Genomic DNA, 21,586 nt, shown 5'->3' on the forward strand with positions numbered 1-21,586 from the left:
AGTGGGGGGGGAATGGGGATTTTGCAATATCCTTCCCCCAGGAGTGGGGAGGGAATGAGGATTTTGCAGTATCCTTCCCCTGGAGTGGGGTGGGAATCGGGATTTTGCAATATCCTTCCCTTGGAGTGGGGAGGGAATGGGGATTTTGCAATATCTTCCCCTGGAGTGAGGTGGGAATGGAGATTTTGCAATATCCTTCCCCTGGAGTGGGGTGAGAATGGGGATTTTACAGTATCCTTCCCCTGGAATGGGGTGGGAATGGGGATTTTACAGTATCCTTCCCCTGGAGTGGGGTGGGAATGGAGATTGTGCAATATCCTTCCCCTGGAGTGGGGAGGGAATGGGGATTTTGCAATATCCTTCCCCTGGGGTGGGGTGGGAATAGGGATCTTGCAATATCCTTCCCCCTGGAGTGGGGAGGAAATGGGGATTTTGCAGTATCCTTCCCGTGCCACACCCACCAAGCCACGGCTACAGAACCGGTAGTTTTAAAAAAAATGGATTTCACCATTAGTTTCATTCCTGTTATTCTGACTGTCCCTGATAGAATAAGTACATCACTAGTCCTCAACGTACGACCTCAATAGAGGTCCAAAATTTCCATGGCCAAGCAAAACATAGTTCAGTGAGTTTTGCCCCATTTGACAACTTGTCTTGTTTAGCGAATCACTGCCGTCGTTAAGTTAATCACATAGTCGTTAAGTGAGCCCAGCTCCCCCCCCTCCCGTTGACTTTGCCTGTCCGAAGATCACAAAAGGGGATGGTGTGACTCTGGGACCCTGGAACCGCCATAAATAGATTCCGGATTTTGATTGCATGATTGCATGGGATGCTGCAATGGTCGTAAGTGTGAAAAACGGTCATAAGTCACTTTTTTCAGTGTAACTTCAGTCAGCAAACACATGGTTGTAAGTTGAGGATTACCTATAAAAATAAACCGATATTTTTGAATCTGTTGGGTGGATGCAATTTCTCAGCGGTGGAAGCTTTTCTTAAGTCTCTGCTGTACAAGAGTTTCATAATTAAAATGAATATTACAGAGAGATTAGTGTGTATTTTGAGCCGTGGTGGCGCAGTGGTTAAAATGCAGCATTGCAGGCTAATTCTTCGGACTGCCGGCAGTTCGATTCTCACCAGCTCAAGGTTGACTCAGCCTTCTATCCTTCCGAGGTGGGTAAAATGAGGACCCAGATTGTTGGGGGCAATAGGCTGACTCTGTAAACCGCTTAGAGAGGGCTGTAAAAGCACTGTGAAGTGGTATATAAATCTACGGGCTATTGCTAATTTAAGAGCGGATGCGGTATTTATTTCTTTTCGATCCAGGAATAATTTTTATTGGATGCTCCTATACACAGATAGACAAATTAACAGGCAAATAAATATCTTTGGCCAAATTCGGGTTGTTTTATGATAAAAGGCAGCTTCAACATGCCAGATTTTGGACGATGCTATTGGACTTTTATTTTAGAGCCGAGGTGGCGCAGTGGTTAGAGTGCAGTACTGCAGGCTACGTCAGCTGACTGTTGGCTGCAGTTTGGCAGTTCGAATCTCTCCAGGCTCAAGGTTGACTCAGCCTTCCGTCCTTCCGAGGTGGATAAAATGAGGACCCGGATTGTCGGGGGCAAAGGCTGACTCTGTAAACCACTTAGAGAGGGCTGAAAAAGTACTATGAAGCAGTATATAAGTCTAAGTGCTATTGCTATTAATATATATATATATTTTTCTGGACAAGAACTTTTTCAAATATTGCCCTCTGGGTTTCTCTGGAGACCAAGTCTCTTACTTAAACTCCTTTGAAACCTTGCCAGGATTTAGTTCGGTTAAGCAGAAATCTTCATTTCAAGCCGTGAGCGCTGCCAGGCTCATTTTGTTAATAATAGGTGTTAAGTTTAGATCTAGAGTTACATAAGAAATCGCTGTTGGAAGGGAAAAAAATCCAAAATTGAAGTGGTCAGGGAAGATACTCCCATGGGAAGGTCTGGTCGAAACCAGGGACAAATCTTTAAATCTATCGATTTATTACAAATACTTTTAAATTTTTGAGAAGTCGTATTCTGAACATGATTTATTCATTAGATCACTTGGCAGAATAACAGAGTTGGAAGGGACCTTGGAGGTCTTCTAGTCTAACCCCTTGGTCAAGCAGGAGACTCTATACCATCTCAGTCCAATCTCTTCTTAGAAATGTCAGTAATGGAGAACCCACAGCTTCTTGTGGCAAGCTGTTCCACTGGTTAATTGTTCTCACTATCAGGAAATTTCTCCTTAGTTCTAGGTTGCTTTTTTCCTTGATTAGTTTCCATCCATTGCTTCTGGTCATGCCTTCAGGTGCTTTGGAGAATAGCTTGACCCCCTCTTCTTTGTGGGAAGAGGGGGTCAAGAGGGAGGATCCTAGAAAGGACAATATAAATTGTTGAAATATATAGTGATTAAATAGTGTGGCCTTTTAACAGTCTCAGAGGTTCATACAGTTCTAGGATCCTTAAGAGATGGAGCACTTGAATTGAAAGCAGCAATTAAATTTTAGAAGGAATTATTTTAAAAGGGTCAGCATTATTTATTTATCTGAACTGCGGACGAAAGAATTGGAATACCCAGTATTGAAATTGATCCTTATGGGTATTAAGAAATGTGAAAGATACTTAGATGATTTTAGAATTAAACTAGTTGACCAGAAAATATTTTTCATGTCTCTTGGATCCCTCAAAGAATGCTTTTAAAAAGTTGGACATCAATGTTTGTGTTGGCATTGTTGAGAAATTTGAGAGTTTTAAACTCATGATTTGTTCTTGTTCAGCCATAGCTTTCTTTTCATTCCAAATCATAGCATAGGTCAATACAATTTGGGAAAGAAATATAATAATAAAGACGTAAATCTGAAGTTAAACTATGTTCCTAAATGATAGAATTTGGCATTTTAAATTCAGCCAAATTATTTAATCCGTTTTTAATCTATTTTAAATTTTTGTATTTCTGTGTTTTATCTTCTGGCTGTTCACCGCCCTGAGTCCTTCGGGAGAAGGGCGGTATAGAAATTTAATAAAATAAATAAATAAAATAAATAAATTTAATGCTTTGGCTATCTCTTTCACAGCTCAGAAATAGAATATTTGTATAAGAAACTTGTATTTCTGATACCAAGGAATGAATTTAGGGTATGAGTCCTTTACCTATTTTTGGGGAAAAAATCTTTCTAAACCTAAGAAGATGAAGCAGTAGGTTTTCATATGGTCGAGTCTAAATGGCAAAATTTTAACTACAGTCACAAGCATTTTATGTAGCTTCCTTTTATACTGTATGATTACCATTGTATTTTTCCTCTTGGCATTATACTTGTTTGGGTTTGGCTTTTAAAGCATTTTCTTCTAAATGGAAAAAAAAAGTATTTTCAAACTAAGGTCCTTTGGGGATAAATGGAGGAAGAACAATCTTCCGAGCCACCATCTGCTTTGGCGTTCGGGGGAATTGTAGATTTCAACGCTTCTGGCTGGCATCTACCTCCAAAGATTAAAGTTAAGAGTCAATTGTCTCCCAGCAAAAGTTTTTTTCAAGAGAAATGGACTATTTTTTGGCAACTCTTGCCTGGATGTCTTCCTTCATGCACTCAGCTATCAAAGCCAACGCAGGCTTTTGGTCAGAGAGGACGTTTTATCAGCTTCGCCTGATTCGCCAGTTGCATCCCTTTCTGGATCGGGACTCGTTAAATACGGTCACTCATGCCCTCGTCACTTCCCGCCTGGACTACTGCAAAGCTCTCTACATGGGGCTCCCCTTGAGGAGCACCCGGAGGCTCCAGCTGGTCCAGAATGCAGCTGCGCGGGTGGTTATGGGAGCGATGGGGTGCTCCCATGTGACCCCCCTCCTGCGTGAGCTGCACTGGCTCCCGGTGGTCTTCCGGGTGCGCTTCAAGGTTTTGGTTACCACCTTTAGAGCGCTCCATGGCTTAGGACCGGGGTATCTACGAGACCGCCTTCTGCCACCAGTGGCCTCTCACCGACTATTACGGTCCCATAGAGAGGGGCTCCTCAGGGTGCCGTCGGCCAAACAATGTCGACTGGCGGCCCCCAGGGGGAGAGCCTTCTCTGTGGGGGCACCCGCCATCTGGAACGAGCTCCCCCCGGAGATACGGAGGATCCCGGAGCTGCGCGCTTTCCACCGTGCCATCAAAACATTTCTTTTCCAGCAGGCCGGCCTGGCCTAACCTCTCTTTTAAACTTTTTAAAATTTTAAAAATTCTTAAAATTTTAAATTTGTCTTATGAATTGGGGTGTTTTAAATTTCGTTTTTCGGGCCAATTATTTAATTGTATTTTAATGGTTTTTTAACATTTGTATTATGTGTATTTTATTTGGCTGTTCACCGCCCTGAGTCCTTCGGGAGTAGGGCGGTATACAAATTCAATAAATAATAATAATAATAATAATAATAATAATAATAATAATAATAATAATAATAATAATAATAATAATAATAATAATAATAATAATACTGCCCTGCAGTTTGAATGGTGGCCTCATCCAGAAACCATATAGTTGTGGAGAGCTTTTATGATCCTTGGGTTGCTACAGCTCGGAAGGTTCTGTGCATCTCTTTTGATGTAAAACTGTAGGACAGGAGTGCCAGGTGTGGGAATTGTGTTATCTCCCCGCTGTGAGTTGGCCGAGGGCTTGATTCCAGCTGTCAACCGTGAAGCTGTCCTGACCGAAGCCATTTTTGTCTGCTTCAGTGTTGCCACACTGGAGCTGAGGGTTAGGGAAGGGGAAATCTGAGATAGAGGGATTTTTGTAGCCTAAATAAAGTACTTTCTCCTGGGAACACCTGGAGGGAGGAAGGCGGAGTGATGCCACCCGGTTGTCGCACTACAAGATGATTGGGCCCTGATGTGACTGAGAGTTTTGAGGAAGTAGAAAAACTTTCACTTTTAATGGGGTGAAAACCACAGGAGTTTTAGAGTCGGTTTTCACCAGATATGTGCCAATAATACGATATTTCCAATCAAAGTAATCTTTGAGGAACTCGAGGGCCTCGGAGTCTTGTTTGCAATGGATGTATTACTTGGAACCCTGACATTCTGAAAGTGTAGCCTCTTCCAGCTTGGTCTTGGCTGGAGACCAGTGGTGAAATGTAAATTTTGTTACTACCGGTTCTGTGGGCGTGTCTTAGGGGTAATATGACTGAGTGGGCGTGGCCAACTTTTTTTTTTTTTCTTTTAAAACCATTTTTTCTACAATTTTCTTCGGCTGAAGAGGTTGTAAAAAAATGCTTTTAAAAGCCTCTGAAGATCCCAGCTGACTTGCCTGATCGGCAAAGGCTTTCTTTCTTTTTTTTTAAGCCTCTGACGATCCCAGGTGACTTGCCTGATCAGCAGAGGCTTTTTTTTCTTTTAAAAACATTTTTTCTATAACCTCTTCGGTGGAAGAGGTTGTAGAAAAAATGCTTTTAAAAGCCTCTGATGATCCCAGTTGAGTCGCACGATCATCAGAGGCTTTTTTTTTACTTTTAAAAGCATTTTTTGGCCAAAGAGGTTGTAGAAAAAATGCTTTTAAAAATTTAAAAAATAAAAGCCTCTGATGATTGCGCGGCTCAGCTGGGCAATGGGATTTTTGCTACCGGTTCTCCGAATCACCCGCCTCCATCGCTACCGGATCAGGCAATTCGGTCCGAACCAGGAGCATTTCACCCCTGCTGGAGACCCTTGTTTTCATTTTCTCCTAGTCTCTCACTGTATTCTTAGCTATCAAAAAAAAAAAAATCTGGACATTTTTAGGGTTAGAAGTGCAGTCTGTTGTAACTTCAAATGGTCCCTAAATGAATGGTTATAAGTAGAGGACTCTCTGTATTGGATAAGGTGCAGAAACCAGGGTGGTTCTGGATTCTAGAACTAGAACTAGTTCAGGTGCTAGTCCTGCCTTAGGCAAGAAAGCCAGCTGGTGACCCAACATACATTGGGGTTTTTTGGCTGTAGAGTAGACCACTTCCCACAATAGAGCACCCCAGGATTCTGTCCAGTGCTCCTCAACATTTTCATAAATTATCATAGATGTCAGAAGCTCATCAAATTTGCAGATGACATAAAGCTGATAGGGATTGCTAAAATCACAGAAGACGGGCTCAAGGGTCAAAAGGATTTTGACAGGCTTGAGTTTGGGCCCTGTCAAATCCTATGTGAGTCTGTGGCCAGAAATGTAATTTGCAGCCCTCGGATAGGAAAACGCAGTACCGCAAGGTAGGTGGTACGTGATTCAGCAGTTGTTCATCCTTGTTTCAGCTTCGAGCATCTTATTATTATTTTCTAGCCCTTCCTTAAGTTCGTTTTCCAAGGCTTTCCGAAGAAGATCTTAACTGAATTCACCAAAGTTGGGGGAACATAATCCGGGTTGGGGGGGGGACACAGATCTCTCTCTTTGGTCCACAGCTTTCAGGTCAAAAATGCAAATCAGCTCTCAGCTTACTCACCGCAGCTTTCTCTATTTTACTGTGCATTAATATTGCATTGCATATTTCTATCGAGATGATATCATGATACCATAACGGCCTTGCTAAAAGCTTGGCTCAATTTGAAAAGATTGTTGGACCCTATGTGTCTAGCTTTATTTATTTGCATCCCGCCATTATTATTTCTACAAAGAACTCAAGATGGCGCACACATCCAACACACCTTCCTCCTCCTGTTTTCCAACCCTGTGAGGTGGGTTGGGCTGAGAAAGAGAGGGATTGGCCCCCAAATCACCCAACTGGCTTTCACAGCTATGGCGGGACTACAATTCAGTCTCCTGGTGATTGATGAAGAGTTCCCCCAGTCAGCTTTCATGGCTTAGGCGGGACTAGAACTCACAGTCTCCTGGTGATTGACCCAGAGTCCCCCAGTCAACTTTCATGATTTAGGCGGGACTAGAACTCTCAGTCGCCTAGTGATTAATGACGAGTTACCCTAGTCAGTTTTCATGGCTTAGGCAGGACTAGAACTCAGTCTCCTGGTGATTGACCCAGAATCCCCCAGTCAACTTTCATGATTTAGGCGGGACTAGAACTCACAGTCGCCTAGTGATTGATGACGAGTTACCCTAGTCAGTTTTCATGGCTTAGGCAGGACTAGAACTCAGTCTCCTGGTGATTGACCCAGAATCCCCCAGTCAACTTTCATGATTTAGGCGGGACTAGAACTCACAGTCGCCTGGTAATTGATGACGAGTTACCCCAGTCAGTTTTCATGGCTTAGGCAGGACTAGAACTCACAGTCTCCTGGTGAATGACCCAGATTCCCCCAGTCAACTTTCATGACTTAGGTGGGACTAGAACTCACAGTCACCTAGTGATTGATGACGAGTTACCCTAGTCAGTTTTCATGGCTTAGGCGGGACTAGAACTCAGTTTCCTGGTGATTGACCCAGAATCCCCCAGCCAACTTTCATGACCTTAGGTGGGACTAGAACTCTCAGTCGCCTAGTGATTGATGACGAGTTACCCCAGTCAGTTTTCATGGCTTAAGCGGGACTAGAACTCACAGTCTCCTGGTGATTGGCCTAGAATCCCCCAGTCAACTTTCATGACCTTAGGCGGGACTAGAACTCTCAGTCGCCTAGTGATTGATGACTAGTTCCCCCAGTCAGTTTTCATGGCTTAAGCGGGACTAGAACTCAGTCTCCTGGTGATTGGCCTAGAATCCCCCAGTCAACTTTCATGACCTTAGGCGGGACTAGAACTCACAGTCGCCTGGTGATTGATGAAGAGTCCCCCAGCTGGCTTTCATTTCTAAGGCAGGACTTGAACTCATGGTCTTTCGCTTTCTACCCTGGTGCTTTAACCACTAGGCCACAAACTGGTTCTCAGTTAATTGCAGATAGCTTTGCATTCTCTTTGGCGGTGTCCATGGCAGGCTGGTGGGAAAGGAGATATTATCCCTGAAGCCCAGACTTGTCCAACTTGAGATCATCAATCAAGACAACGCCCAGTGCAATCAATAATCTTAATTGGGCTTTGCACAATGGCAGCCAGATGTAGGGGAAATATACCGCTGACAAGGTGATTACCAAATCCACCCTATCTGATTGATTACGTGCTGTCAAGTCTGCATATACCACACGAATAGATTTTCCATGCCAGGATTACATAAGAATAAAATCAAACACACTTACCTAATTTAAAGAGATATCCCTAAATAATTATTTGACAACAATTTTGGAATTTATAACGTTGATAGTTGCTTGCATAAGTAAAGGTAAAGGTTCCCCTCGCACATCTGTGCCAGTCGTTCCCGACTCTAGGGGGCGGTGCTCATCTCCGTTTCAAAGCCGAAGAGCCAGCGCTGTCCGAAGACGTCTCCATGGTCATGTGGCCGGCATGACTCAACGCCAAAGACGCACGGAACGCTGTTCCCTTCCCACCAAAGGTGGTCCCTATTTTTCTACTTGCATTTTTTACCTGCTTTCAAACTGCTAGGTTGGCAGAAGCCGGGACAAGTAACAGGAGCAGTTCACCCCGTTACGTGGCGCTAGGGATTCGAACCGCTGAACTGCCGACCTTTCGATCGACAAGCTCAGCGTCTTAGCCACTGAGCCACTTGTTAGCAAATTGTGCTTTGTTTGTTTGTTTTCTAAATGTGGCATCATCACTGCTTGTTGTAACAATAGATTTAAGCAGTGGTGAAATCCAATTTTTTTTTACTACCGGTTCTGTGGGCATGGCAGGGGAAGGATACTGCAAAATCTCCATTCCCACCCCACTCTGAGGCCAGCCAGAGGTGGTATTTGCCGATTCTCCAAACTACTCAAAATTTCCGCTACCGGTTCTCCAGAACCTGTCAGAACCTGCTGAATTTCACCCCTTGGATTTAAGGCTTGAAATCTATTGTTATGTAAAATAAAATAAATATTACATGTACTGTAAAATAAATATTAAATGTATTTTCTGTCATTCTAGTGATAATAGAGTTTATATTCCCAACCAGCTTTATTTATTTTATTTTATTTTTAAATGTGAGTCACAATTTCTGGATTTAAATTGCTATTCTATGCTTATCCTTGTGAGGAGATCGACGCTTTAATGCAAAAGGATTTTTTGTTATAACTATTCATATTCCCTTGTTGTTTCCTCCGCAGCTCATTGATTTGCTGGCTTTGCATATCAATTGTGTGCTATTATTAGTGCTTTCTTAGTCATACGTTCTTTTGAACGTAGCTTGATCTAGAAAGGAAGTATTGATCTAATTCAGTCTTTGCTAGTCTGGTGCCCTCTATATGGGTTAAAATTGCAATTCCCAGGACTCTCAGTTGAAATGCCCAGAAGGAGTTACAGAGTCCTGACAGAATATTTGTCACTGAGGGTTGAACTGGAGGGTCCTTGATGCTCTCTGAGCTTGGTGGTTTTCTTTCAGGTGTTTCATTACCCAACTGGGTAACATCATCAGTGCTAGAAGGGAGTGGGGTTTGTGGAGAAGAGGAGGAGGGGGAGGTTTAGGGCAATGACTATGGAGTCCTTGATTTATTTATTTATTTATTTATTTATTTATTTATTAAATTTATATCCCGCCCTTCTCCCCGAAGGGACTCAGGGCGGTGAACAGCCGAGAATTAAAATAACATGCAATATAAAAGTTAAAATAATTAAAAATAAATTAAATTAAACGGCCGCCCCAATTTAAAACCCCTAGCAATACAATTAAAAAACCCCTAAAACCTATTCAGGCCAGGCCGGCTTGCTGAAATAAAAACATCTTCAGGGCCTTACGGAAAGATCCGGAATCAGCTGTATTCCGGGAGGTAGCTCGTTCCAGAGGGCGGGTGCCCCCACAGAGAAGGCCCTCCCCCTGGGGGCCGCCAGCCGACGGATGCTGTGAGCTTGATTGTTTTCTTGAAGATTACCCAAGATTACCCAACTAGGTAACCAGGTTTCTAGCTCCCTCTTAAGAACATTGGCTAGAGAGCTAACCAATCAGGACACAGTATGATGCAATACAGCCGTACAGCAGTCTTAAAGCTATATTTATGGTTTATATATTGCCGACCCAACAAGTTAGGTAATAATCATTTCCTAACGGTACCCGAAGCAGAACATCCAGATTCGGTCACGGTTTTATTCCATACAGCATCAACCTCCTGAACTCTCAGGTTGCCTCTTTCCTCGGTGTATTCAAAATGGACAGTGATTGATGAATATGTGTGTATGTATGTGTATGTATATGTGTCAGTAGTGGGATTCAAATCCCGTCGCTACCGGTTCGCTCATGGGCGCGCACGCGCTTGTGTGCACGTGCAACACTTCTGCGCCTGCGCAGAGACGTCCGGTGGGTGGGCGGAGCCTCCCGCCACCGCCGCTACTGGATCGCCCAATCCGGGGCAAACTGGTAGCAACCCACCACTGATGTGTGTGTGTGTGTATGTATGTATGTATGTAAGGGATGCGGTGGCTTAGTGGCTAAGACGCTGAGCTTGTCGATCGAAAGGTCGGCAGTTCAGCGGTTCAAATCCCTAGTGCCACGTAACGGGGTGAGCTCCCGTGACTTGTCCCAGCTTCTGCCAACCTAGCAGTTCGAAAGCAGGTAAAAAATGCAAGTAGCAAAATAGGGACCACCTTTGGTGGGAAGGTAACAGTGTTCCGTGCGCCTTTGGTGTTGAGTCATGCCGGCCACATGACCACAGAGACATCTTTGGAGAGCGCTGGCTCTTTGGCTTTGAAACGGAGATGAGCACCGCCCCCTAGAGTCGGGAACGACTGGCACATATGTGCGAGGGGAACCTTTACTTTTGCCTATGTATGTATGTATGTGTATATATGTGTATGTATATATGTGTGTGTATATATGTGTGTGTGTGTGTGTGTGTGTGTGTGTGTGTGTGTGTGTATGTATGTGTAGGAGTGTGTGTATGTATAAGTATATGTGTGTGATTTATACACTGCTCAAAAAAATCAAGGGAACGCAAGCAGAAGACATCCGAGATCTGAATGAATGAAATAGCCTTATTAAATACTTTACTTTACTTTTCGTTACATAGAGTAGTTTTGTGTTCCCTTTAGTTGTTTGAGCAGTGTATAAACTACTGTATGTAAAGAACAAAGTATTTAATAAGGCTATTCCATTCATTCAGATCTCGGATGTCTTCTGCTTGTGTTCCCTTGATTTTTTTGAGCAGTATATAATGTTTGTGTGTATGTGTGTATGTGTGTGTATACTGTGACAGACACACAGTATATTGATATATATGTATGTATATGTATATGCATATGTAAATGTAAATGTATATGTACACACACACACACACACACACACACACACACACACCTTGCCTCCAGAAGTTGTGGAAGCTCCAGCACCTGGAGGCTTTTAAGAAGAGATTGGATAACCATTTGTCTGAAGTGGTGTAGAGTTTCCTGCCTGAGCAGGGGGTTGGACTAGAAGACCTCCAAGGTCCCTTCCCACTCTATTCTATTCTATTCTATTCTATTCTATTCTATTCTATTCTATATTTCTATTTCTATTCTATTTCTATTTCTATTTCTATTCTATTTCTATTTCTATTCTATTCTATTTCTATTTCTATTCTATTTCTAATTCCATTCCATTCCGTGGGTGGGTGGATGGATGGATGGACGGACGGACGGACGGACGGACGGACAGACAGACAGACAGACAGACAGGGGAGGGAGGGAAGATGTGTATATACGTATGTGTTATTTATATGTATGGGTAGATAAATACTTCCTTTTGAAAGCAGGCAACCACATTTCATTTTTAATGTGGGCCAATGTGCTTTCTTGTCAGTGTAAAAAATGACGATAAAGGTGACCTCATCTATCTCCTCTATCAATCTTACCACCTGTGGACACGCCCAGGTCCCTCAGGAGAGCAGGGGAACCAGCTGCCTCTTTCCTCTGACGCACCGTGCGTGCTGTGACACTTCAAGGAAGAGTACAGGTAGTCCTTGACTTATGATGTTTCACATAGTGACTGTTCGAAGCTACAACGGCGCCAAAAAAAAGGGCCTTGTGTGACCATTTTTCACACGTACGACCATTGCAGCCTCCCCCACGGTCACGTGATCCACATCCAGACGCTTGGCAACTGGTTCCTATTTATGACGGCTGCAGTGTCCCGGATTCACTTAACAACCAACCGGGTTACTAATAAACGGCAGTGATTCATTTAACAACTGTGGTAGGAAAAGTCATAAAAGGGGGCCAAACTCGTTGAACAACTGCCTCGCTTGGCAACATAAATCTGGGGCTCCGTTGTGGTCGTAAGTCAAGGACTACCTGCAAAACGTTTGGGACAAGAGTTCTCTTATCCCGTTCCTGAAAAACGAACGTTGGAAACTTTTCAAGGAGCAAAAAAACATCCCTCCTGTTTTGTACATCCGATAAATATCCTTTCTGTGGAGAAATAACTCCCATCGCTGGTCTTCCTCTCCCAAGCTTTGGGGTCTTTTTATTAAAAAAAGAGCATGTTCTCAAACGCTGGTTTTTCCTTCCTTTTCCTTCCTTCCTTCTTTTTTCCTTTCTTCCTTCCCTTCTTCCATCCCTTTCCTCTTCTCCTCTCTTCTTTTCTACCTTACTCCTTCCTTCCTTCCTTCCTTCCTCCTTCCTTCCTTCCCTCTTTCTTTCTTTCTTTCTTCCCTTCTTCCATCCCTCTTCTTCTCTCTTCCTTCTTCTTTTCTAACTTACTCCTTTCTCCTTCCCTCCCTCCCTCCTTCCTTCCTTCCTTTCTTCCCTTCTTCCATCCCTCTCCTCCTCTCTTCTTTCTTTTCTAACTTACTCCTTCCTTCCTTCTTCCTTCCCTTCTTCTATCCCTCTCCTTTCTTCCTTCTTTTCTACCTTCCTCCTTCTTTCTTTCTTCCCTTCTTCAATCCCTATCCTCTCCTCCACTCATCCTTCTTTTTTCTACCTAAATCCCTTCCTTCCATTTTCTTTTTTCCTTCCTTCCTTCTTTCTTTCTTTTCTTCCTTCCTTCCTTTTCTTCTTTCTTCCTTCCTTCCCTTCTTTTTCCTTCCTTCCTCCTTCCTTCCTTCCTTCCTTCTTCCTTTCTTCCTTCCTTCCTTTCTTCCCTTCTTCCATCCCTCTCCTCCTCTCTTCTTTATTTTCTAACTTACTCCTTCCTTCCTTCTTCCTTTCTTCCCTTCTTCTATCCCTCTCCTTTCTTCCTTCTTCTTTTCTACCTCCTTTCTTCTTTCTTTCTTTCTTCCCTTCTTCCATCCTTCTCCTCTCCTCCCCTCATCCTTCTTCTTTTCTACCTAGATCCCTTCCTTCCTTTTTCTTTTTTCCTTCCTTCCTTCCTTCTTTCTTTCTTTTCTTCCTTCCTTTTCTTTCTTCTTTTCTTTCTTCCTTCCTTCCCTTCTTTTTCCTTCCTTCCTTCCTTCCTTCCTTCCTTCCTTCCTTCCTTTCTTTCTTTCTTTCTTTCTTTCTTTCTTTCTTTCTTTCTTTCTAATTTCTCCAAACCATTTTGAAAGAGGGGCATGCATTTTTTATAAACAATAAATCCAAAGTGTTTTTTTGATTGCCTGGAAAAAAAAATAAATCAGATACGTCTAGAGAGCTGCTTCAAACGGTTGCCTGATTTTGGCCAGGAGAGTCCACAGGAGTGAAGGGAGGCCTGGTTTTTAGTGAATGAAAGGCGGGGTGGCTATTTTACATACCTGTTAATCCGTGATTTGATTTTTTCTCTCTCTCTTTTTCCCTTTTTTTTTTTTTTAATTTTGCTTCCAGATTTATCAGCCGCTCGATGGGGATTCGCATCTCCTCTTCACCTTTGTGTAGCCAGCAGAACGAGTTCAGCACCTCTTTGGTTCTCATTATGAAACTGGTATTAACTGAATGGCAATTATGGATTTTTAACTCTAGATCCCAGTAAGCAAAAAACAACAACAACAACAAAAAAAAAAACGGAAGCCCACCAAGCCATATGTTGAAAAAAAATCCTTTTCTTTCTACCAAATAAGTTGGATGTTCCTCGCCGAATGTTGGAAAAGCCTTTGTGAAGATTCGATGCCAAAAAAACCACCCGTTTGCTCCCGAGGGAAATTACAAATATTTTGCTTGCACCGCAAGGAACGGGACGCCATGAGGAACAGCGGAAGGCAGCCTAATTTATCGCAAGAGATGATAGAGTTATTTATATAGAGATTTTAAAGAGAGAAAGAGAGAGAGAGAGAGAAAGGGAGAAAGGAATAAAATTAAAAATCTATATAGGTAGATATAGATAGATAGATAGATAAATATATGTATTTTTTATGGTGATGAAAATGGCTCCCCAGAATGCTGACTCAGAATCTATGCAAGTCCAAGAGCTTCCGGGCGTTAGGCTCCAGAAACCCGAAAAGGAGCGCGAAAGTAAAGAAGAGACGATTAGCGAAGGATCCATAGACCGTATCCCGGTACGGCTATGGGTGATGCACGGCGCCGTCATGTTTGGCCGGGAATTTTGTTACGCCATGGAGACAGCTTTGGTGACACCGGTATTGTTACAAATTGGTAAGTCCAATGGATGCCGGGCCTCCTTAGGAGATGGGCCCTTGGTGCTCCCTGAGCTTGGCGGTTTCCTTGCAGACGTTTCCTTACCCAACTAGGGAACATCATCAGGGCTAGAAGGGAGCGGGGTTTGCTCTCTTTTTGTACACTAGTGGGGCAGAGGTGGGATTCAAATAACTTCCCTACCGATTCACAAATGTGAGCGCTCCTCTGCGCATGCGCACGGCCTTCCGCACATGTGCTTTAATCCAGTGGTGAAATGTAAAATTCGTTACTACCGGTTCTGTGGGCGTGGCTTGGTGGGGGGAAGGTAATGTGACTGGGTGGGCATGGCCTTTTTTTTTTTTCTTTTAAATGCCTCTGACGATCAGGCAACTCAGCTGGGATCGTCAAAAGCTTTTAAAAGCATTTTTTTCTACCACCTATGAAGCGGTTGTAAAAAAAAATGCTTTTAAAAGCTTTTGGCGATCCCAGCTGTGCCGCGCGATCATCAGAGGCTTTTTTTTTTTACTTTTAAAAGCATTTTTTCTGCCGAAGAGGTTGTAGAAAAAATGCTTTTAAAAGCTTTTGACAATCCCAGCTGAGCCTAGCGATCATCAGAGGCTTTTTTTTTTACTTTTAAAAGCATTTTTTCTGCCGAAGAGGTTGTAGAAAAAAATGCTTTTAAAGGTAAAAAAAAAAAAAGCCTCTGATGATTGTGCGGCTCAGCTGGGCATGGGGGGGGGGGCAGGGATTTTTGCTACCGGTTCTCCGAACCATCCATCTCTATCGCTACCGGATCAGGCGATCCGGTCCAAACCGGGAGCATTTCACCCCTGCTTTTCTCGCACATTACATCCGGGTGGCTGGGCGGAGCCTCCCATAGTCGCCACTACAGGTTTTCCCGAACTGGACAGAACCGGCTGAATCCCACCTCTACGGTGGGGGTTCTCGGTGCTCGATCCACTTTTCCCAATGATACCCCATCAAGGAGAATATTTGTAGATCGGGGTTGAAGCAAGGGGTCCTTGGAGCTCTCTGAGCTTGATGGTTTTCTTACAGACGTTTCATGACCCAACTAGGGAACATCATCAGTACTAGAAGTGAGTGGGGTTTGTTTTCATATAATATACTAGTGGGGGTTCTTGATGCTCTGTCAACTTTTCCCCATGATACCCATAACGACAGTGGTGGAATTCAACTGGTGTAGCAACCGTTTTGCTTCATGCGCCAAACAGGCGCCAAACGGGCGATCCACCCGCGCGCAGTACATTTGAAAACAGCACCTTCTACTGGAGCTCCGGTGAATAAAACAGCTGAGGCACGGCAATCTGCGCTGCCGTGCTGATCAGCTGGGCTTCAAACAAAGGAAATAAAAGTAGGTATAGCGCAATGGCGAGTGGGCGGGCCCCGATGATCGGCGGAACGAACCTTTTTTTTTTTTTTTATAAGGAGACGGAATTGATTCTTCAAAGCTCCCTCGTGTCTTATTCCAAACCTTACTCAGTTGTCTAAATTGCCTATGAAGTGGCTGGTATTTTAAGTTTTATCTGCCTGGATAGGAGATAAAAGCATTTTGCTAAACGGGCCTCAGCCAGCTCATCTCTTGCCTAACCGACCTCACACAGCGTCGCTTATGATAAGGATCTTAACTCTGTTTCCAGCTCTTTTAAGACAAGAGTGAGAAAACCTCCGCAAAATTTCTTATTTAAAACTTGCAGGAACTACAGGTGGTCCTCAGCTTAACGACCGCAGTTGAGCCCAAGATTTCTGTTGTTAAGCTTCCCCAGTTCCCTTCATGCAGGGCAAATTGGAGTTTAATGCTTACATTCAAAAAAGGACTTGACCTGAGCTGGAAGCCACAGCGATAATGCAGCTGAAGATCCTATCTTAAATTGGTCTCTTAATTGAGGGTAGATTGGAAAGTCGAAGATGTAGGTCTATGGAGATTCTCCGTCACCCAGGTCACGTTGTCTGAAAGGTGATTTTTTTTTAAAGAGGCGACTGGACTTTCTGATTTTTCTTTGAAGACATTTCCCTTCTCCTCCAAGAAGGTTCTTCAGCTCTGACTGGATGGTTGGGAATGGGAGGATTTATACTTCTTGCAGACAGCTTGGTCATTTGCATCTTTATAGAGAGTCGTAGAGGCCACTTGGAGGTTTATCTGTAGTAGTAGTAGTAGTAGTAGTAGTAGTAGTACTGTAGTAGTAGTAGTAGTAGTAGTAGTGGAAATGGGTTTATCCACACCCATTGGACCCTGAGGACACAGATAAACCTCGAAAGGTCATGTGAGTAGTGCAAATGGGTGTGGATAATCCCATTTCCACTACTACTACTACTACTACTACTACTACTACTACTACTACTACAGTTAAACCTCCAAGTGGCCTCAACAACCCTCAAAAGGGATGCAAATGTCCATCTGTCTGCAAGGAATATAAATCCTCCCATTCCCCACCATCCAATCAGAGCTGAAGAAGCTTCTTGGGCGAGAAGCAAAACGTCTTCAAAGAAAAAACCCAGTTGCCTCTTGAAGAAGCATGGACGATGTAGGCTGTGTGGAAACTTCAGCGGCATTTTGCTAAGTCACGTCAAGCCGCGAGGAGGTAAACAGCCGGTGGCGAAGTTTACAAAACATCAGCAAATAAGGAGCTTAGCTTGCGAAATGCTAAGTCTGGAAAGACTCCTCGGTGATGTAACTCGGCTTGGAAATCCCTTAAAGATGTTCCTTTGAAGCTGGTGAGCTCCGTCCTGCCCTGACATGCCGGTATGAACTGCCAAGTTCATGAGACTTGTCCTCCTTGAAGGAAGCCAGCTTCGAACCTAGAACTAAGGAGAAATTAACCTAGAACTAAAGGCAAATTTCCTAACAGAACAGGTTATCAGTGGAACGCCTTGCCTCCAGAAGTTGTGGGTGCCCCAACACTGGAAGTTCTCTCTTTTTGACAGCCAGCCCCTCAAATCCTGGACGACTGCTATCATGTCCCGTCTCCCCTCCCAGTCCTTCGTTTCTCTAGTCTAGCCAAACCCAAATCCTGCAGCCGTTCTTCATATGTTTTTCTTTCATCCAGTGGTGGGATTCAAATAATTTAACAACCAGGTCTCTGCCCTAATGACCGACTGGGTGGGCGTGGCCATGGTGGGCGTGGCCAGGGGTGTGTGACAGGCAGCACACGGCCACCTGCACCCCCCCGGGAGCAAAAATGGGTCACGGGGGGTGCCACCCCATTTGGGCCTAGAAGGCCTCTTTGAAGCCTCCTGGGAGTGAAAACGGGCCGGATTTTGGGCCTAAGAGGCCTCCTTGCACTTACCTGGGAGCCAAAATGGGGCGTGTGGGGACTCCTGGAAGGGGCGGGGAGGGGAGGGGTGGAGCCAGCCAGCAATTTAGCTACCAGTTTGCCCGAACCGGCTGTATCCCACCACTGCTTTGATCATCTTAGTTTGCTCTTCTCTGCACTTTTTCCAAAGTCTCCACCTCTTTTGTGTAATGTGGGGACCAAAACTGGATGCAGCATTCCAGGCGCGGCCTTACGAAGGCTTTATAAAGCGGTACTAACACTTCACGTGATTTTGATTCTATGCCTCTGTTTATACAACCGAAGATTGTGTTAGCCTTTTGGGCTGCTGCCGCACACGGCTGGCTCACGTTTAAGCGATCGTCCGCTACCCGTGTTTCCCCGAAAATAAGACCCTGTCTTATATTTTTTTGAACCCCGAAATAAGCACTTGGCCTTATTTTTCGGGGAGGTCTCATTATTTGGGGGCACGTGGAGCAAGATGGGGCTCCTCTTGCCATCTTACCTGATTTCCAGCTCTGCGTTTAAATTGGGGAGGGCTTATTTTTGGGGGGGAGGCTTATTTTAGCGCATGCGCTCAAAAGCCCGATTGGGCTTATTATCAGGGGATGTCTTATTTTCGGGGAAACACAGTAGGACTCCAAGGTCCCTCTCACAGTTACTGCCTTTGAGCAGTAACCCCTAACCCAGAGGTCTTCAAACTTGGCACCTTTAAGACTTGTGGACTTCAAGTCCTAGAATTCTCCAGCCAGCTATGCTCGCTGGAGAATTCTGGGAGCTGAAGTCCACAAGTCTTAAAGCTGCCAAGTTTGAAGACCTCTGCCCAAACCTGTCGTATAAATGCAGTTGTAAGTTGCACCTTGACATTCCCGTTTCTTCTCCTTTGTACTCTGCTTTAATGTTGCACGACAAAGACCCAGGACAGTAACACACTTAAGATTGTGTTAGGTATTATTGGCAGTTTCCTCCCAATTTTGACAGCGTCACGTGATTTTTTTAATTTTTTTTTTTTAATTTGATTTGTATGCCGCCCTTCTCCGGAGACTCAGGGCGGCTTACAATGCGTTAAGCAATAGCCTTCATACTTTTGTATATTTTATACAAAGTCAGCTTATTGCCCCCACAAACTGGGTCCTCAATTTACCTACCTTAGAAAGGATGGAAGGCTGAGTCAACCTTGAGCCTGGTGAGATTCAAACTTACGGTAATTGCAGACAGCTGATGTTAATCACAATGCTATCAGTCTGCTGAGCCACCAGGCCCAGTGAATAATAGGAACCCGGAAAACCGCAAGGCAGCGATTTTCAAACAGGAATTCTTTCCCATCCTTACTCGAAGAAGCGAAAGATTAAATCTGGTACCTTCTGTGAACAAAGAAATAGTTATTCTTTGCTAAACTGCAGCTTTTTCCTTGTGCTTGAAAACTTCTTTTTTTAAAAAATATTCTGTAAACAGTCCTGAGGGTGGGTGGGTGGGGAATCTGTTGGCTCTGCCTTTGGCGGTGGGAAATTAGTACATCATATCCACATGGTTGATCAGCCTGTTTCTGTTTGTTTTTTCATCTTTTTATCGCTTGCGGTTTTTGCAAAGGCGGTAGGAACAAGCTCTTTGCTTCTGGGATTGCAGTTTTATGTACAGACGGTCCTCAACGTACGACTCACAACGGAGCCCAAAAATTTCCATTGCTAAGCAAGGCATCGCTCAGGAAGTTTTGTCCCGATTGTACAACCTTTCTTGTTCAGTGAATCACTGCAGTTCTTAAATTAGTAACCTGGTTGTTAAGTGAATACAGCTTCCCCGTTGACATTGCTCGTCTGAAGGTCGCCAAAGGGACCCCGGGACTCTGCAACCGTCATAAATATATACCCATTGGATTTCCACTCGGAATTTTGGGAGGCCATCGGATTTCCATTCTGAATTTGGGGAAGCCATCGGATTTCCACTCTGAATTTGGGAAAGCCATCGGATTTCCACTCTGAATTTGGGAAAGCCAATGGATTTCCACTCTGAATTTGGGAAAGCCATCGGATTTCCATTCTGAATTTGGGGAAGCCATCGGATTTCTATTCTGAATTTGGGGAGCCATCAGATTTCCATTCTGAATTTGGGGAAGCCATCGGATTTCCATTCTGAATTTGGGGAAGCCATCAGATTTCCATTCTGAATTTGGGAAAGCCATCGGATTTCCATTCTGAATTTGGGGAGCCATCAGATTTCCACTCTGAATTTGGGAAAGCCATCGGATTTTCACTCTGAATTTGGGAAAGCCATCGGATTTCCATTCTGAATTTGGGGAAGCCATCAGATTTCCACTTTGAATTTGGGGAAGCCATTGGATTTCTATTCTGAATTTGGGGAAGCCATCAGATTTTCATTCTGAATTTGGGGAGGCCATCGGATTTTCATTCTGAATTTGGGTTAACCATTGGATTTCCATTCAAGGTGTGGACAACAAGTGCTGACGAAAGAGGCAAAGACCTCAACCCTGACGCAACTGAAGCTGTTACATAATCTGCCCGAATGCTTCTGGTCCCTTTTCAGAGTGGCACTGCCTTCCAACCTAACCTCTCTCACTCTTAACCTGAAAGCTGATTGAAGGACTCAATTAGCTCATCAGCTGGTTTTATGTGGGCATTTAAGTGCATGGCACATGCAGGTGACGGTTGAGCTAATTGCAAAGAAAACACACTGACCATATTGTTTAGAAGTGGCACGGTGGAATTTTTGTATTCTCCAGGGTGAGGAGAGCAGGTATTTCAAGGGGACGGCCTTTATTTATTTATTTAAGCCTTAAATCGCTAAAGCGGAGTGGGCCAACTGGTTTAGCAGTGACCAGTTTTCAGTCCCACTCAGACACACCCCGCCAAACAGTTATACAGGAACATCATGATGTAATTTTATTTAGTTGATTTCGAAAGCCCACCCACGCACCGAAAAACCTTGGATGGCTTTCAAGGCATTAAGAAAACATCAACAGGGCAAAATATTAAAAATGCATTCCTTCTCTTTTTAAAAAAACAAAACAAAAACCCCAGTAAACAACACCGTGGGCAGATGATGACTCTAAATTCTATTTTCTGTTACAGGTAGTCCTCGATTTAATGACCACAATTGAGCCCAAAATTTTATTCAGTGAGAGATTTTTTGTTAAGGGAGATTTGCCCCATTTTTACGACCTTTCTTGCCACTGTTGTTAAGTGAATCACGGCAGTTGATAAGTTAGTAACACCGTTGTTAAGTGAAGCTGGCTTCCCCGTTGATTTTGCCAAAGTTGATCACATGACCTTGGGACACTGTAACGGCTGTAAATGTAAGTTTCTTGGCCAAGGGAGCCAGCATTCTCCATCATGTGTCCGTCATGTGTCATATGGCCAGCATGGCGATACGCCAAAGGCGCCCAGAACTTTGTTACCTTCCCACCAAAGTGGTATCTATTTATCTACTCGCATTCGCAGGCTTTCAAACTGTGAGCTGGGCAGGAGCTGGAGCAAGGAATGGGAGCTCACCCCATCGCACAGCACTGGGTCTCAAACCCAGGCTGTCAGCTGTCCAGTTTAACAAGCTCAGCTTCTTTAACAGCTGAGCCATCGGGCCTCCTAGTAATCTAGTAGATTTATTTTTTTTCCAAGTCAGATCTCTCATCCCCCCCCCCTCGCGCCCTCCCCCCCCCTCCCCAGTCTTGGCATAAGGTGAGTTCTGTAACATCGGTGGATGTTGTTGCAAATTGCGTAATGCCAAAAAAATGACTCCTCCTGTCTTAGGATCATTCATCAAAGATTCCAAAGCAGTATTGCACACGATGTACCCTTCCTTTGCTTGCAAGTTACAAACAAATGACTTTTGGTTGTTCAAAG

General features: G+C 44.0%; 1 protein-coding gene across 2 annotated transcripts in view; it reads left to right on the forward strand.

Annotated features, from left to right (window-relative positions):
- The window catches only part of SLC45A4 (solute carrier family 45 member 4), a 112,813-nt gene that overhangs the window by 52,995 nt on the left and 38,232 nt on the right, over positions 1–21,586 (forward strand). For both annotated transcript variants that reach the window (XM_070940301.1, XM_070940300.1), the window contains exon 2: positions 13,696–14,460. In XM_070940301.1, coding sequence (XP_070796402.1) covers positions 14,220–14,460 — 241 coding nt within the window. In that variant the 5' untranslated portion in view covers positions 13,696–14,219. The remainder of the gene's footprint in view (positions 1–13,695; positions 14,461–21,586) is intronic.

This window comes from Pituophis catenifer, unplaced genomic scaffold (genome assembly GCF_029215685.1).
Source record: "Pituophis catenifer annectens isolate HBS135680 unplaced genomic scaffold, rPitCat1.0.hap2 SCAF_3, whole genome shotgun sequence".
NCBI lineage: Eukaryota > Metazoa > Chordata > Lepidosauria > Squamata > Colubridae > Pituophis > Pituophis catenifer.